The 17,871-nt window shown below is 31.7% G+C and overlaps 1 protein-coding gene across 8 annotated transcripts in view; it reads left to right on the top strand.

Moving 5' to 3' along the window:
* EPHA5 (EPH receptor A5) overlaps positions 1-17,871 on the top strand; it is a 339,363-nt gene that overhangs the window by 157,177 nt on the left and 164,315 nt on the right. For 6 of the 8 annotated variants that reach the window (XM_033106462.1, XM_033106465.1, XM_033106467.1 and 3 more), the window contains exon 4: positions 14,950-15,105. The exons of the other annotated variants lie outside the window; for them this stretch is intronic. In XM_033106462.1, coding sequence (XP_032962353.1) covers positions 14,950-15,105 — 156 coding nt within the window. The remainder of the gene's footprint in view (positions 1-14,949; positions 15,106-17,871) is intronic. 8 annotated transcript variants of the gene reach the window in all.

Genomic DNA, 17,871 nt, shown 5'->3' with positions numbered 1-17,871 from the left:
ATCACTGGCAATGTCATGCATGCATGTATGTTAAATATTCTAAATAGTAACTGATGTCAATGATGGATTTAGTGCATTTTTTAATAAGAAGCTATAAGTATCATGACATAATGGCCACTTTCCAAAAAATGATTATTTCCCTGTTGATATCCATCATCATTTTTTATAAAAATGCCATTACAAACTGGAAATAATTTTACATTTTAAAAAGAAAAAAAATGAAAGTGTTCTCCAGACAATTTAAGATATTATTTAGTTCTGGCTATCTTTGAATAAAAATTGTGAAGGTACAAAGCCAGGTGACATTTGATCCAACCAAGTATGGATTTTCCTTCAGGAACTAAAAGGAAAGGTGTAGCGAGAAAGTGGGGCTGTTTCTTCCTGGGAAATAAGTTTAACAGAGCCAGATAAAGAGAATTTAAAGGATAATAGCAGGTTAGGGGATCAACCTCTCATTGAAAAGAGCTGGGACTGAATCTCAGCATTGCTCTTGAGTACTTTTTGGGAATATAACTGAATTAAATGTAAAGGAAGATGATATTATTTACCTCATAGGATTCTTGAAAGTTTTAACTGAGAAAATGAAATTGAAGTATGTCTTAATAAATTGCCTAGACCATTGAGGAAACAATAATTAGTACATAAAAAGCTAAAAGCTATGCTTTGAGTCTTTTGGTAGTATTTTTGTATCCCAAGGACACAGTCAAAGACAACAATGTCAGGAATTTTTTGTGTTGGATGTTGAGTGTGGATGGCCATCATCTCTTCTCTATGCACACTCTTCCCCAAGGAGGATTTGTTTAGTTCCAAGGCCTTAAACAATCACTCTAACCTAACTACAGCACAGACTTCTCTCCCAAACTCTGTCCTGTCCATACTTTATTCATTAAGTGATTTTTTTCATATTTATTTAAACACAAGCATCACTTTATTCAGGCAGCCTACCATGATCCCTTTCTACCTCCCATCATTGAGTATTTTCCCTGTTTCTTATTCCCATAAATCTGTATTGTAGCATCTATCAAAATTCTATCTTTTTCACCCTTATTCATACTTCTGAATAGCATTTACCTGGCACATAGCACTAAATACCCTTGGTGAAATGAATTAAGGTACATATACACATGGGACCCCGCACCGTGTGCTAGGCTGAAATATACAGGAGAAGAGAGGTACACTAGAAAAGAAGTAGTAGAGATACAAAATGTGTGACAGTTAATTGGAAAAATTGCGTTATTTTTTCAAGGATTTGGGAAATAAATAATCTTATCTAAAGTAATTTTTTTATGTAACATTTCTTGGAAACCAAAATATTAGTCTGAGGTTGTAAGGAGTGATGTTCTATGTGAATAGATTAACTGAATGCCTGGGAAATCTCATGTAAATTACTCACAGTGTCAGCTGAGATTTACAAAACTTTTCTCATAGCTTTTGAAATTAAGTTACCTCTTCATTGTAGTATAAGATATAAGTATGTACAAAATAGGGGCTATAGAGTGGAAAGGTGTAAATGATTCTAATGATTCTTATTGAGATAAGAATTGATTCTAATGAGTGTCTTATTGAGATACATATACATACAAGCACACACACAGTGTATTTTACAGCATAAGAAATACAAATTTCAGAAGTTAGTGTTTACAAACATCTGATGTACTCTCATTGGCAAAATCTTACCATTACCATTGAGATATCTTTAAGATACAAAAACTGATCATCACATAAAAATGCTTTTTTAAAACCAACATTGGTATGTTAACCTGTACATGCTTGAGAGATGTGCTTGGGGTACTATATTGAGAGGTTAAAGATCTCTCATAAAGATAATTTTTGAAGAGATGTTATTTAACTTATATCATCCCAAGCAAACAAACAACCATCCTTCTCCTGCCTCTCACAAACACATGTTTCTTTGAGTAACACATGTTAGATTGGGCTGCCATAATAACAACAACAAAGAAAAAAACATAGATTAAGTGGTTTAAACAGCAGAAGTTTATTTTTTACAATTCTGGAGTCTGGGAAGATCAGGACCAAGGTGATGGCTGATTCAGTTCATAGTGAGGGCTCTCTTCCTATCTTGCAGACGACTGCCTTCTCACTGTGTTAACTAGGCCTTTGGCTTTTCCTCAGTGTATTGGGTGAGTGGGTCGGTAGGAAAGAGAGAGAGAAAGAGAGAGAGGTTTTTCTTTTCTTATAAGGCCACTAATCCCAGCATGAAGGCCCCAGCTTCATGACCTCATCTAATCCTAATTACCTCCCAAGGCTTCATCTCCGAATGCCATCACATTGGAGATTAGCGTTTCCACATATGAATTTTGAGGGAGACACAAACATTAGTTCACAACAAATGTTTTTCCTTCAATATCAATTTTGTAGATTTCATGGTGTAAAAATAAATGTCAGTGTGGATGGTTCATAATATAAATAAAAAAAAACAAGAAAGAAACATAAAACTTGTGGTTCTATAACATACTTACACATGCTTTCATCAGTTTGTATCACCTGTACTTTTTAGGTTAGTCATTTTGTATTATTAAAATTGTTGTCTCTTAGAAGGAAGTTTTCCCCTAAAATTGTGATATTATGTTGCATTATAAGAAAAATAATATTTCCTACATTGCTGGAAGCCCACAAAGACAAGATCATTTAACATTTAGGTTTTTTTTGTTTGTTTGTTTATTTTGTTTTGTTTTTTAATGTTTGTGGAAGAAAAAATTATCGTGCGTTAAATTTTAGACTTATAAAAGTTTATGCCTCATTGTACTAAAAAGATAAAACTTGTAAATGCTGGAAGCCTCTTAAATTTTTTAAAATTCTAATGAAATGACCATTTTAAATATGTTTATGTCAGTGCCAGACTGTTTTCAGTCTATGCCCATAGTGTGGTGACCATCTAAGTCTGGAGTGGGTGGATATTATTAAAGACTGTTATGAGATAGTTTGAGATATTTGAGGTAAACAGAAACAGGGGAAGAAGTAAAACCTAACAACAACAAAAGCTTTCCATGGCATGTGGTTCTGTGAGGTTTAGTTTCGTCTTAAAAGTGAGTTATTATCCTTTTGATAACAGTTTAATAATGTGCCTGAAAAAGTATAACATGGGAATCAGGGGACAAGAGTCTAGTCCTAAATTTCTATGTGATTTTAGGCAGATTATTTAATTCTTTGTGTCTTGATTAAATAATTAAGAGTCCTGAAATTTCTTTCTTAATTTAGAATTTTGGTAACCTTCATGAAGCCATGTACTCTCACTTAAGTGTTAGTCTGGTTTCCTCAATGAGCAAACAAAGGGGAGGGGAAGAGTTACTGCTGAACATTATGTGTTAGCATAGGATGTGCATGGATTATGTCAAACATATGACAATCATTTCTAAGGTCCTTTCCAATTCTATACTTCTGTGATTGTGAGACATAAATTTAATCTAAGTAGAATGGATAGACACAGAAGCAACTAATACTCAATGATTGGCATATTAATCAGAGTAATTATCATTTAAAGAGTTATCATATATTGAGTGCTGATTTTCAGGTAAGCACTGTGCTACACATATAAGGGTGTGTGTATTACATATTACACATTCATATGTATGTATTCCAATTAAACCATTACAAATATTCCATAAAAGAGGTACTATTTTACAGGTAAGGAATTTTGGTGTCAGTGTTGTAAATATCTTCTCTCAAGAGTCATATAGATACAATGTGATATTGCTAAGATTTGAACTCACGTCTTTGTGACCTTGAAGACTAACAAAAGAGGAGATATTGTGTGACCATATGGACTGAAATGGAGGAATAGGCACAATGGAGAACACAGTAAGCGGAAAAAGATAGTGAATTCAAGCCCTGCTGAGAGCAATCTGGATTACCTGAGATTGCATGGAATACACTTGAAATGTCCTCTACAGGACTCAACCTTGAGAATGGTTAATTAGGCAGAATGGCTGTTATCCAGGAATAAGGAAGGTAGTGCCTCAGGGCTGTCAGAGAGACAGCAGAGCAATGGTCAGAAAGCTTAGCTGTGTTACCAGATACACCCACGCTGAACTTGCAGATTCTCCACCTACTGGTTATTTATAAAATCTTAGCATGTTGCTTAGCTTTTTACCTATAAAATGGATGTAATAATACTTCTGACTTTAGTATTGTTATTATGGTAATTAAATGATCTGAATCTTTGTAGAGTTTCACTTACAGACTGGCAGTAGTGGACATGCTGAATGTATATGTCTGTTTTATTGGTATGGCTACTGTTATGTGGCTCTATGTCACGTGGTTATAAAAAAAAGGTTTGGAGAGATGGTGGCAGAATGGTATCATAAACTGACACTGAAAAGGTTTTTGCTTTAAAATATAATCTCATTTGGGTTAAGACTATAACCTTAAAGTCTAAATTTCCATATTACACAATAGATAATCTACTTTTTAATCATCCCTTGAGATCAGCCATTTAGGTTTTTGTTAATTTTTCTAGCTTCTCTTTTTCTTCCTGCTCTAGCCTCTGAAAAAAAGCCAAGACCCATTCTCAATTTGAAGTTTATATTGCCAGATAGCTAGGACATAAAAATAAACCCTGGAGATGATTGCATAATTCTATAACAGTGACCATATTAAACTAGGAAGAAAAAAACATGTGAGCTAAACGTATACAAATAAAAATAATGTAATACACGATGCTATATGAAATGTATTTGAGAGGTTTTAAAGATAAGGTACGTTATTAAAAGACAGTCTTTACCACATTATTTTGGTTGTGAATTTCCCATTTTGTAAATAAAAAATTACACTCCTAAATGCTGACATCTGAAATTGTTTAATTTGAGACCCAGTAGGACACTTGCACACTAAAAATTAGGGACAAATAGATGACTGCTTTTGCCAAATGAATTAATTGTGTTAGCCAGTTTCTTTCGCTAGTTCACAGACTTTCAATTCAAAGGAACAGTACTTAAATATGGGTTAATCATAGATATGGGTAAAATGGCTTGACTCCCTTTAATTCTCAGTGTACAATTTGGAGAGAACAGGTTTAGAACAATTTTATATCCTGTGTGTTCTCTTACATTTCATTGTATGTATATTCATAATTTCAAATGCAACATATCATACACTCCAGTATACTTTCTCACAAATAGGGTTTTTAAAAAATATTTCTTTTAAGTGAAATTATAGTTTTTGAACACTTGTTACAGATAATCTCTACATCTATTTATGCTTTCTAAGATTTCCACTGTTAATATTTTAACCTCAAATTATAATCAATCTGGGCAATAATTCTCTGACTGAAATGAAGAATAAGTTTTCTTTTTGTTCTACTTGTTGATTTTAAAGGAGAAAATGTAATAATTAATGCATTTATACTACATAAAATGGTATAGTGTTTGTTTCAATATAGTACATATTTAATCTTTTCCATCATTATAAAAGGAAATATAATTTTTGTTACAGAGGCAGTATTGTCTTCTAAGTTAGCGTACTAAGATGTAATGCCCAGTGTGGTACAAGGAGAAATGGTCATAACAAAAAAACAGTGTTTTTACTTTAGCTGCCAAGGACAAGATCCTGACCCAGACCTTGCATATACTTTTTTTTTTATTAAATATTATTGGGGTGACAATGATTAGTAAAGTCACATAAGCTTCAAGTGTACAATTCTGTAATACATGATGGAAGCATATGCTTGCATAACAAGTGTTCTGTTGGATGCTTTTGTCCTTTCACGGAAATTTTATTGCATTAACTGGAACATGTTCATTTCATGATTCCTAACTGGACTTATTTTATGACCATACAGACATGAGTTAAACAAACTGGGTTTCACTACCTGATTCTAAAAGTAATGGATTCTTCAAATCAAGTACATGGACCATAAGCTTTCCTTTCAATTACAGAATAAATCATCTAGCTTAATATTTAAACTATACGTTCCACCATCAAGGCAATAAACATTCATATCATGAATGTTGTTCAGAAAAGCAAATGGATTGAACCATTGAATAATGAAGAGAAGCATTAAAGGCTGATACAACGTTAATTCATGATATCTCATGCGTATTTAATTTTTCATCATATTCAATATAAAACAAGGTGAAAAGGTCTAGATATCATCAGATTTAATCAGTTGGTACAGAAAAATCGTCCATGAGTAAGATGAGAGAAAACTCTAAGTAGTGTACTTGGATATCTTTTAATTTAGAAAAGGTAATATGTTTTATTATCAATAAACAAATGCTAAAATTTGTGTCACGGTTTTTAGTGAGTTAGCATTCATCCACAGATTTCCCCTTTTATATAATTTTCCATGGTAAATTTATTCTCAAAAAGAGAGATTTCTAGTTTTCCTCTAAACTTACAAAATAATTATAAACATTAATTTTGCTTATGAAGATATATAAGAATTATACATTTTGATAGCCAATTAAACCATGAGAATATGTTGAAAATATTTGCAAGGCATAGTGTTAATTTTTGGGTACTCTGAAAGACTTATGTACAAGTTTGTTTTTTCAGTGTTTTATAATCCAGTCATCTCCTGGATTTTTTTGGCTTTAATGCTTTCACCAGTTGAAGACATAATAAAAGTACTGGAGGATTTATCATTTAAAATTAAAAAGTCACTTAATTTGATTTAATTTAATTTCTATTTTGTGCTGTTCTACTGTACAAATTCACTGAGAACGGTATTCATCAAACATTTCATAGCTGATGTTTCCTTACTTATGAAGAATTTAAATTGTGAAAGACTGTTTAAAAGCACCATTTGTTCATAAAACCAAATTGACATAATAAAACAGTTACACATAGTGTTTGTTGGTGTCAAGATTAACTCTTGTTCAGATAGATATCTTTTGTTTGTCTCTATGAAAAAGTAAAGATAATGTATGAGAGTAGAGAAGGAACAATGCTTAATTCAAGCCCATTTTATACCAACTTTTCTCAATCTTTCAATGTATTATTTTTAATTTGGTTCATTTTAACAGTAGAAATTATCCTTGGTAACTTCCAAATCTTTATCTAATTAAAACTTTTGATGGAAAATATGTAACCAGAAATCAAAAGTGTTTTTACACATACACATACACTCTATTGCATATCCTACAAACATGACTGTAGAAGTGCATTGATCATCTAAATTGATTCACATTTGTTTCTTTGGGAGAACAACACTGCTCAGCATCTTAAGCATATATTGAAATTATAGAGATATTAGAAATATCCAGTAAAATTAAGATAAAGCTTTAAATCATCTGCAGTGATTTATTACTGTAGAGGCATCCAATCAAATTAAAATTTAAGGGGAAAAACAACCTCTGCTTTGAGAGATACCATGGATTCTATTATTTGAAATAAATATTCATCCTTACATGGAATGTAGAAGACTTTGAAGAATTGCTGAAATTATGTGGCATTTATTTTAGGGGAGATTCAGTTAGATAAATATATAATATTCAGGTAGTGATTTACAATTATCCATGGCTTATAGGCCATATGTCAATCCATTCCAAGCCAAAGTGAGTCTCATGGTTCAGTTAATGTATCTCAAATGTGTCCATGTAGCCAAAGAGGAAAAAATATATGATAACTTGTAAAACTGAAATTTATTTAGCTTAACTATTTTATCTTAAGAAGCCACATAATTTGTAGAGGAATAATTATGAAATAAACAATAATTGAATCAACATGCTTTACTTGACCATAACAAACATTCTGTCCTAGATTTTTTAATACATTGGTTATATCTACATATGTTTTCTTCAGTATATTTTAAGTATATTTTAAATTTTAAGTATATTTTCTAACTTTGTTATTAGTTATGGAGTATACAAGTTCTATCTTAGGAATAAAACAGGAAGTGATATTAGTTATAATACATTTTTACTAAATTTAGGGATATTCTGCTCTTCTAAACTCTAGAGGAGGTGGTAAGGTAATTTCTTATCCTAAATTATGGGAAGGAGATATTAGACTTGATCATTTTTTAATTGGGTATATTAATACGCAACACCATTGCTCAATTAATGAATGTCTAAATAGGTGCCAGATAGCATATAAGCAATCACCACAGATGACTAAGTTATTTAATGACATATTAGCAATGAGTAAATGTTAATTATATCTGTAGATCCAGTGTTCAGTACTCTTCATGCCACATAGGTCTAATTTATTACGTATTTTGAATGAATGAATATGTGAGGGATATGTAACTAATTAATTTTACTCTTCATTTATAAATATCATATAAGTTTTTTGAGCTCATGTCAATATTTGGTGAGCCTAAGTTAAAAATATATCTGTAGAGAGAGATTTAATGTATTTATCAGTAATATTCTTGTTCTTCTGTTATATTATTTTCTAATATTATAATTAGCTTTATTGCTTTCAGTAATTTAAACATATTCTAATTAGCCAACAATTTCAAATTCTGAAATAGGATCTTTCTCCTTTTTCTGTCAGCAAACATTCAAGAGGTGTTGCCAAATTGTAGAGTTCACAGTTTAAAATCTATTTTAATTCTATCAGTTTTTCAACCCAATACCTATTTTTTATACTGAGCAGATATTTTAAATATGAAGATAATTATGCTATCATAGTTGAATTTTAGTATAAATGTTAGTTGATATATTTTGAGTTGTAAGTTTTTTATAGCATGTTGTGTTTTTCTTAATAAACATATTTTTTAAAATAGACTAAACTATCTTATGGGGACCTCATTTTGAAAAATCTGAAGAACAAATTTGACTTAGCTTATGTCTTCTGGTAATTCACATATGACAGAACTATGGTAAAAATCCTGTTCATAGTGATTTTCTGTTATTTTTAATAAAGCATATAATTGGATAAATTCAATAACTCTTTGAAAGTTAATTACATCTTGAACACTATAGATAGCAACAGTCTGTGCATTTTTATTTTCATTTCCTTTTTTATATATGTATATTTAAAATGGTATATGCATTTTAATTCTAATGGGGAGAATTATAATATTTTAAATTACAAAAATAGTATTTTTTACATTACTTTGATTTTTAATTTTCTTGGTGTCCATACTCCTGGAGTGTTGACTTTGAATTGTAAAAATAATTCACTTAGGTATCCCACAGGTGATGCATCTTGAAGAGTAAAATATTTTGGAAACGTTAAAAGTAATTTAAGTGACAATTAAAAAAACTGTGAAAAACATTCTAAATTGTCAGTTTAACCAATTTTGTAATTTTGAGAACTTAAAAAAGTTCTTAATCAGACTATGCAGCACCCTTTCACAATTTAACAAATAAAGGCCTCTATTCATTTGAAGCGTGATGACATGCTTTTTTTCTGGTTAGATTTAAAAACTGTATTTTTATAGATGTCATTAACATCCTTGTATTTGAAGTAATAAATATGAGACCTAGAGTGTTGGTACTTTCTGCAAAACTACTAAGAGACTACAAAAGTAGCGAGTGTGGATGTAATACATATTTTTTACTTGCCTGGACTGAATATTTAAATAATTCAGGTTAAACAGCTTTTAGTAAGTTCCTGCTATGTCATTTAGACCCTAAGTACACAAATGTACTATTTACACCAATAAATACTGATGACTATGTACTCAATACAAGAGCCTATGCTACTGTATTCTCGTATGATGAAAATCAAAGGAACAGATTCCATATTCCAGAATGTGTATAGATATGAGTTGGGAACAGATGAGAATTCATACACACAAAATTATGACAAAGATTCTGTTGTCTACCATAAGGGAGTGGCTAAATAAATGGTTCAAAGTTCTAAAGGATGTGGAAGAAAAAAATACGTTATCATGGCGATCAACACAAGCATCATGGAAAAGGTGGCACTTAAAATGAGCTGGGAAACATGGATTAGAAAAGAAATTACTACAAATAGTTTCCTTCTCTCCAAAGGATTACCAGAATAGTCTTATGAAACATGTCAAAGGAGTATGCATATTTTTTCTCCTACTCCTTACCTAACTTAAGTGGACTTGTATAGTATTTGCCAAATACTCTTTAGGCAATGTACAAGGATCACGTGAAACAACTTTGCTCCAGAAGCTTCCTTTATTTTGAATGAAATGTATCAAGTTGGAATTTAGAGAAATTTTACTACTTAAATAATTATTTGTTAAATCTTGTCATAATTAAAATGCAAAAAGTCAATTTTGTTTCTTTGGATTATTACTTGTTTATTTCTTGTCTTCTCAAATATGTTGTAACTTCAATGTGTGGAGTACAACTGTTATATTCTCACCACAGTGCAAACCTACCTTGCCACAGTGCTTTATTGAAAAAATGGACTCAAAATATAATAATAATAATAATAATAATAATAATAATAATACCCATAGTATCTTCCAAATGCATTCATATTGAATCCAAATTCTTTATTGTGGACTTCGTGGACTGGAAGATTTTTTTTCCCCCCCCTGATTTACACTTCCTGTCTTTTGACCTGAAATACTTTTCCTGCAATATTCAGAGACTGATAGAGGAAGTCCATAAGTGCAGGAAATTATAAGTAGGGTGGAGATAGGGAGTGTTGCAGGGGACCACATTTGAAGGATTTCTTAAATATTTTGTGGAAACTTGTAGGCTATGCTAGCTATCATTTTGTAGTAAAATTAACTGTAATTTCCCAAAAGAGGGCTTGATCAAATGTTGTAGAGAAGTAAGTATGGCAACGACAGACATGACTGCAGTCTTAACAAAAGCAGTTTTAATTGAGTAGTTTCACTGTAGTGGAATGGTCAGTGTGTGATTTAAAATGAGGAACTAATGATGCATGTGTAAAAAATAATTTAAGAAACTATGTTCTGAAAGGGAACAAAACTGTTTGGTAGTTACAGGGAGAATTGGGATCAAGTGAGATTGGTAGTTGTGTTGTTGTTATTTGTTTTATTTTGTTTCACTTTGTTTTCATTCCAAAGTTATGGAAAATTGTATTGGGCTTATGTGAATGATTAGGTTTGCAGAAAGAGGAGAAAGAGAGAAAGGGAGAGAGAGAGAGAGAGAATGACATTAAAATGGATAGTAGACACTTGAAAAATTACTCTCAGAAAAATTACTCTCAGAGAGTGGACATGGGTTCCTAATTCAAATAAAGATATTTAAGGTAGAAAGCGTGGGTTCAAGTCTATATAGGTTTAGGGATTTAAAGGTAGGAAAATTAGAAATTTCCTATCTGATGATTTCTGTTTCCTCAGCATACAAAGGCACCCACTAGGAGTTACAAAGGAACAGTGCTTATAAGAAGTTAGAAGGAAGAGGAGAAACTACATACCATATTTCCCCCAAAATAAGACCTATCTGGCCCATCAGCTCTGAGTCTTTTGGAGCAAAAATTAATATAAGACCCAGTCTTATTTTAATATAATACACTGGGTCTTATAATATAATATAATATAATATAATATAATATAATATAATATAATATACATTGCAATATAATATAATACCAGGGATATAATAAATATAATATAATTTAATGTAATATAATATAATATAATATAATACCGGGTCTTATATAATATAAGACTGTGTCTTATATTAATTTTTGCTACAAGAGACACATTAGAGCTGATAGTCTGTCTAGGTCTTATTTTCGGGGAAACACGGTAATACTCATGTTGCTGTTGGGAACTGAAATTAACTAGGGAAATAATACTAAGATTGTCTAGTAGCATTACATGTCCCATTTGGATTTGGGGCCATGATTTGAAGGCAGTGAATAATTATGGTTTTGTGATATTTTTCTTGGACACTATTGAGCCCACAGTTTTCCTCTCTATACCTCCGTTTGGATTTCTTCAGCTACTTCAAATTAAATAAAAATTTAAACATAATCATTATCTTCCCCCAAATACATTTCATATCTAGTGTTTTCTATCTGAGAAAATAGTGCCGGTATTTCCTGTTTAAGCCTGTAATTTAAGCCAAACACCTTAGAGTCCTTCTTAGGATTTCCCACTCACTCATCTGACCCATTAAATATATCATGAAAACCTGTTGATTTTACCTTACACTTATCTGCTGAATTCACCTTCTCTTTCTGTCACCATTGGAACCACTCTTGTCATGCAACAGACTGTTTCTGGACCAATTCAACTGAAACGAAAGGCCAATGACCTCCATCCATGCTCCTTTCCAATTGCTTACCCATGCTACTGTGAGATGATCTCTTCAACACCGTTCTGATCTTATTCTTTCCTTGCTTATAACTTTGTAATGACCTCTCTTTAATCATAAATCAAAGTCCCCAATAATAAAAGCTGTAAGGTGTTTGTGACCTGGTGTCCTCTTTCTTGTTTGGCTTTATCACTACCACTCTATTCCTATTACCTCCCTGAGCAACTCTTTAGTTTTCCCCATCTCCCTATTTGGTCTTCATCTCTTTTCATCCTTCAAAAGGATTTTTCCCTCTAAGGGACTGCAGTACTCCTATTCAAACTAGATAATATTCCTGACCTACATCTCAGCAAAGATTCAGCTTCCTTAGGAAAGTCTTCTTTACATTCCAGCCTAAATTAGGTGTTGATGTTCACCCCCATAGCTCTTTTTCTTTCCTAGCATACTCATATTTCTAATTATTTATGAAATACCTTTAAGACACGTAAAGGCAGAGCCATATCTATCTTGTGTATCTCTGTAACCAAGTACCAAGCAAAATTTCTGGCCCACCACACTTGCTGAAAGCAATTTGTTGAACTACTGAATAGAAAAACACATTTATCAAGTTTTTACTTCATTTATATTATTTCCTATTTCCAAGGTTCCCATAGAGGGTTGAACAGCAGTTTTATATAGGATATCATATAAAATTTTTAAGTTAAAAGGCACTCATTAAAAAGAAAATAAATGACTTTTGTTTCATGAATGATAAAAGAATTTCAAATATGCAAAATGTGTGGATTAGCACTTCATGTCTTTGAAGACAAATAATGTTTAAAGTGGGAATAAAAGGATAAAAGAAGAAAATCGGATAATTTAACTAAGAATGGTACTAGCTGCTACAGCAATCCTATTATAAGAAAAATAATATTTTAAATCTTCTCCTAATCATTTAACTACATGAATGTCCCTAATACTATCAAGAAGCTCTTCTTATCTTTCAAATACCTTCACATTCTCTGAATTTATAAGAGCATTAAGGCTTTACTATCGCTATAATTAGATCTAGTAAAAAAAGTACCTTCTCAGTTTTGTCGATTCCTGATTATTCCGATGATGGCAAAAAGACTTAGCATGGATTACTAAAACTCCAGGTCATTTATGGCACATGAAACCTAGCCCCAATTCATTGTCTCAAAAATTTTTATTGAAATACAAGTTTACCTTTGACTTTTAGCAAATGTTAATTGATTCATGAATAAATGTTTACACACACACACACACACACACACACACACAGGGTGCCAAAAAATGTATATACGTTTTAGAAAGAAAAAAACTATACTAAAATTGTACTACTATCTATAGATAACAAAAGATGAGTACAAGTCGTGTATATACATTCTTTTGGCAGTCCCCGATATGCATGTGTGTGTGTGTGCATGTGTGTGTGTGTACACACCACATACATATACATACACAGTGGTGCCAAAAATATATATACAAGTGGACAGTTTGGTCAATGTTACTCCAGCAATAGTTCGCCATGATCAGAAGTGTCTGGATGCTGATGGTAACTACTTTGAGCACGTCTTGTAATTGCAGAAGTCAAACGTGATTTGTATTCATCTTTTGTTATTGGTATATATATTATTACAATTTTAATATGGTTTTCCTTTCTTAAAATGCGTATACATTTTTTGGCACCCTCTGTGTGTATACACACACACACATACACACACGCACACACAAGGAGAGAGAGAGATAATTTTAAAAATAGAAATAATATAGATGTTTGATTAGCTTTATGTAAATAAGCCCAAAAAGTAATCAAACCATCAGTTTGGTGTCTGTCAATCTTCAGTTGGCCCACACTAGGCAATTGGAATATTGAAGTTTGACTTTATTAGCCACTAAGGAGAAATAAAAATATAAATCTCTAGCGAATGCACAGAATAAAAAAAGATTTACTTACTTAGCACTTATTTACCTGAACACCAACTTAGAAATGTTAACAAAAATATCAGAGAACATTTTCTTTATTCTTAATACTTCAGTTACAATTTTCCTGCCATGCTATTCATTCATTCATGCACTACATCACAATTTATAAACAGCTAATGGGGTCAAACACTGTGATAAACATTGTTAATGCAAAATTAAATGGAACACACTTTTCACCCTTAAAGATCATTATGATTTGTATAAGTATGACTGATACCAGAATAAATGCATATTGAATCAATGAAAAATTCTAAAATGGAGTAAAATCTAAAATAAATGTCTAAAATCCAACTCCTCCTGAAATTACTATATAATGTGGATGATACACCAGGTCATTCATGCATTCTCCCTAATCTAAGAGAATTTATAAAGCCTTTAGCAACTACTAATTAATTAATTCATTCATTTAATAACAAAATTTTGATCACCTAGTCTGTACCATACAATTCTATGAGCATAATGGAAAATGTGCATTTCTTTAATGTAAGATGTATTAATAGAGGAAATGAAAATTATAGTCAAAGCACTGTTTCAGTTTTAAATACAAATAAGTATTTACCTTTCATAATATAATTTCTTATAAGCTCTTGTAGCATAAAAATCATTCAAAATATATAACATTTCAAACATGTTTAATTTAAATATTTAAAATAAATATTTGATTATCTGAATGAATAGCCTGGTATTTATGATTCAGAAGCTTATAAAAACATTGAAATTAATGCAAAGATTGTATTATGTGTAATCTGTGTATACTAGTCAAAATAATGACACTATTCACAAAACAAACACTGCATCTGTTCCAGGGAAAAGCTTAGTCTCTTATTTCTTTTGACAGTGTGCAGACCTGGGTTCTTCAAAGCCTCACCTCACAGCCAGAGCTGCAGCAAATGTCCACCTCACAGTTATACCCATGAGGAAGCTTCAACCTCTTGTGTCTGTGAAAAGGATTATTTCAGGAGGGAGTCTGATCCACCCACAATGGCATGCACAAGTAAGGAAACCCACGGATATTTGGTGATGCTAACTTTCACCAGTTTGAAGAAAGAGCATGGAGGAGCCTGTTCCATTCTATTACCATTTCCCCTAAAACAGGCATAATGGTTTAATCTTCTAATATAGTTTTTCACCACATTTCAATCTTCTTGAGTAAGCATTGAAACATTTGAGGCTCTTTTATCACTCACTCTGAGAAGCATCCATTTTCCCTAATTTCAAATTCAACATCTGAGACACAGGCATAGAACTTTTCCTTTAATTTTCTGTTTTCTATTAGTGTTAATAGTAGCCAAACATGACTTTGATCAATCCATTTCCCTGTTCATGGTAAGTTTTCTTCTTCTTCCTCCAACCCAGCTGTCTGATCACATAAACATGCAGTCAATGAGACTTTCGTCTTCTTGTTCTAACTTGCCCCACTAAGCTGCAAAGACCAATGGGAAGGTCATTTATAAAAGAAGATGGTAAACACTTACAAGAACATGGAGAACTGGGGGTTGGCAAATCAGATTGAGTCAAATATAAAACCAATATTTTAGCTAAGATTTTCAAGCAGTTGTCATGTTTCTTATGAGTGAGTGTCCTTATCTATTATTAATTAACTAATCAAATAATTGTATAATTAGAGTGATGAATGTTAAACACCTAATTCCAACATTTCCAGTAGATGCATTAACCTCCAGTAATGCTTTTGATGATTTTGTTTTTCTAGTGATCCGCATATTTCTGGGAAGGAAACAAATCTATATATTTGTTTGATGACAGTACTTTCATACTTTTTGCACATCTGTGGTCCCTATAGCAAATCAAACAAAAACAGACTGAATAGCATTACATTTTCATGACCTGCCTTGTTTTACTATTTTAGATCTCATTGGTTTGTAGTTGCCCTCAATGATGATGAAAAAGTTTTTGAAATGTAGTATTCATTAGAATTAAATATAAAGACATACAGTGGCTTTAATCAAATAATTACAAACTGAAATTTTATCTGAATTTCGGTTTCTGAATTTCATAATGTCAGTGAAATATATTTTAAATCCTTAAAGCATTGGTATTGATTAGCTTTACATTGCTAAAGATCATTCTTTTATCACAAGTCTGATAATTTTATGGGTTAAGTGATTACTAATTATAAAAAGTTCCTTTTCAAATGAGTAAATCACATTATTATATACACTTTTGGGAGAATAAATTTGAATAGAGGCTATATAAACTATGATTGAATGTGGTACATTTTGGTTGCAGTGGAGATTATTTCTATTATTCAGGGCAAAAGAATGCCCAAAGAGTGCAGGGAAATGTTGGCTAGACAATAGAGTGATAAATTAGGGAGAGAAAACTATGTCTTGAATTTCCTTTTAAATTTCATTAATTTTATAATTAATTATATATATATAATTTCTTTGAATGGTCAAGCCATCATCTTTCTCTTTGTTAGCATAACTGTGAGTCTCCATTTCTGTAAATTTATGAAGTCTGGGAATGGGGAGAGCTGGTGCTCTGGTGGCAAAGGCTGCTTAGCACTCATTTTAGGACCTCAGGCTTCATATATTCTGTCTCCAAGTATGTGAATTTCTAACACTGGGTCTCAAAAGAACACTAATTTGTATGCGTTTCTGAAAGAGACTATTGTGACTCATGAGGAAGCTCTTTCTAATATATAATCTGTGAGTGTGGAATGTGGGTGTTCTGTGTTTAGTTGCATTCATGCTACCCCAAATACTGCATATCAGCCCTTGAACAGATGGCTTGATTGATATTCAGATGAAAATAAAGAATTTTGCTTTCCCTTTGGCTCTTTGGAATTAAATTTATGGTTTCAACTCCATTTACTATATGTACATATATACATACATGTATGTATGTATACACATATATACATGTATGTATATATATGAAGTATACATATGTGTGTATATATATTTATATGGTTCCAATTTCTATATATATATATACATATATATATGATTCCATATATATATACATATATATATGATTCCATATATATATGTATGTATATATATAATCTGGAAACAGAATTAATATTCTTAAATCAAGGGTACTTCTCACAGCTCTACTTTGGCTCATACATCACATCTATAAGCAGGCAGTGGAATATCATTAGGTGCAAGTTAGTCTGAGCCTCTTCTTCTACTTTAGGGCTTCACTTGAATTTGAATTTCATTGTGACTTTAAAGGCATATGTTCCCTCAGTCAAATATTGAGGGGCTGTTAGTAGCAGTGTCAGGAGAAAAGGAAGAGTCAGACTTTGCTGCATTTTTGCAGATTTAGAAGAAAGGTGTTATATGTAGGCCTATTTCAGTTGGCAGGAAAAACCCTAGACGTTTGATATCTTTCTGAACTAGACATATTTCAGGTATATTTTACCTTTTTCTCAGAAGTAAGCCTGTAACCTTTTGATCTGAAATCACATTTTCTCCATCACTTTCCATTATTAAATAAGCTAAAAGTTGTAGTAAAAAATAATACTTGTATTTCCATCTTAAAATTTTTTGAACTTAAAAGTGACTGTTCTATATCGAAATGTGTGAGTTTGTACGTAAGGAAAAATTCACAGGGTTCAACCATAAATATTGCCAAGGTGGGGATTATTTTGTCAAAAATGGCAACTCTTAGGTTATGGGGTCCTTTAAGTTTAAATGACAATTTGTAAATACTAGGTGCCTTTCCTATCACTTTTAAATTTAGTCCTCAATAGTCAAGGATTAATAAATGTTATATGGAATTAATATTAACT

This window comes from Rhinolophus ferrumequinum, chromosome 5 (assembly GCF_004115265.2).
Source record: "Rhinolophus ferrumequinum isolate MPI-CBG mRhiFer1 chromosome 5, mRhiFer1_v1.p, whole genome shotgun sequence".
Classification (NCBI taxonomy): Eukaryota; Metazoa; Chordata; class Mammalia; order Chiroptera; family Rhinolophidae; genus Rhinolophus; species Rhinolophus ferrumequinum.
This window is presented reverse-complemented; position numbering and strand designations above follow the sequence as displayed.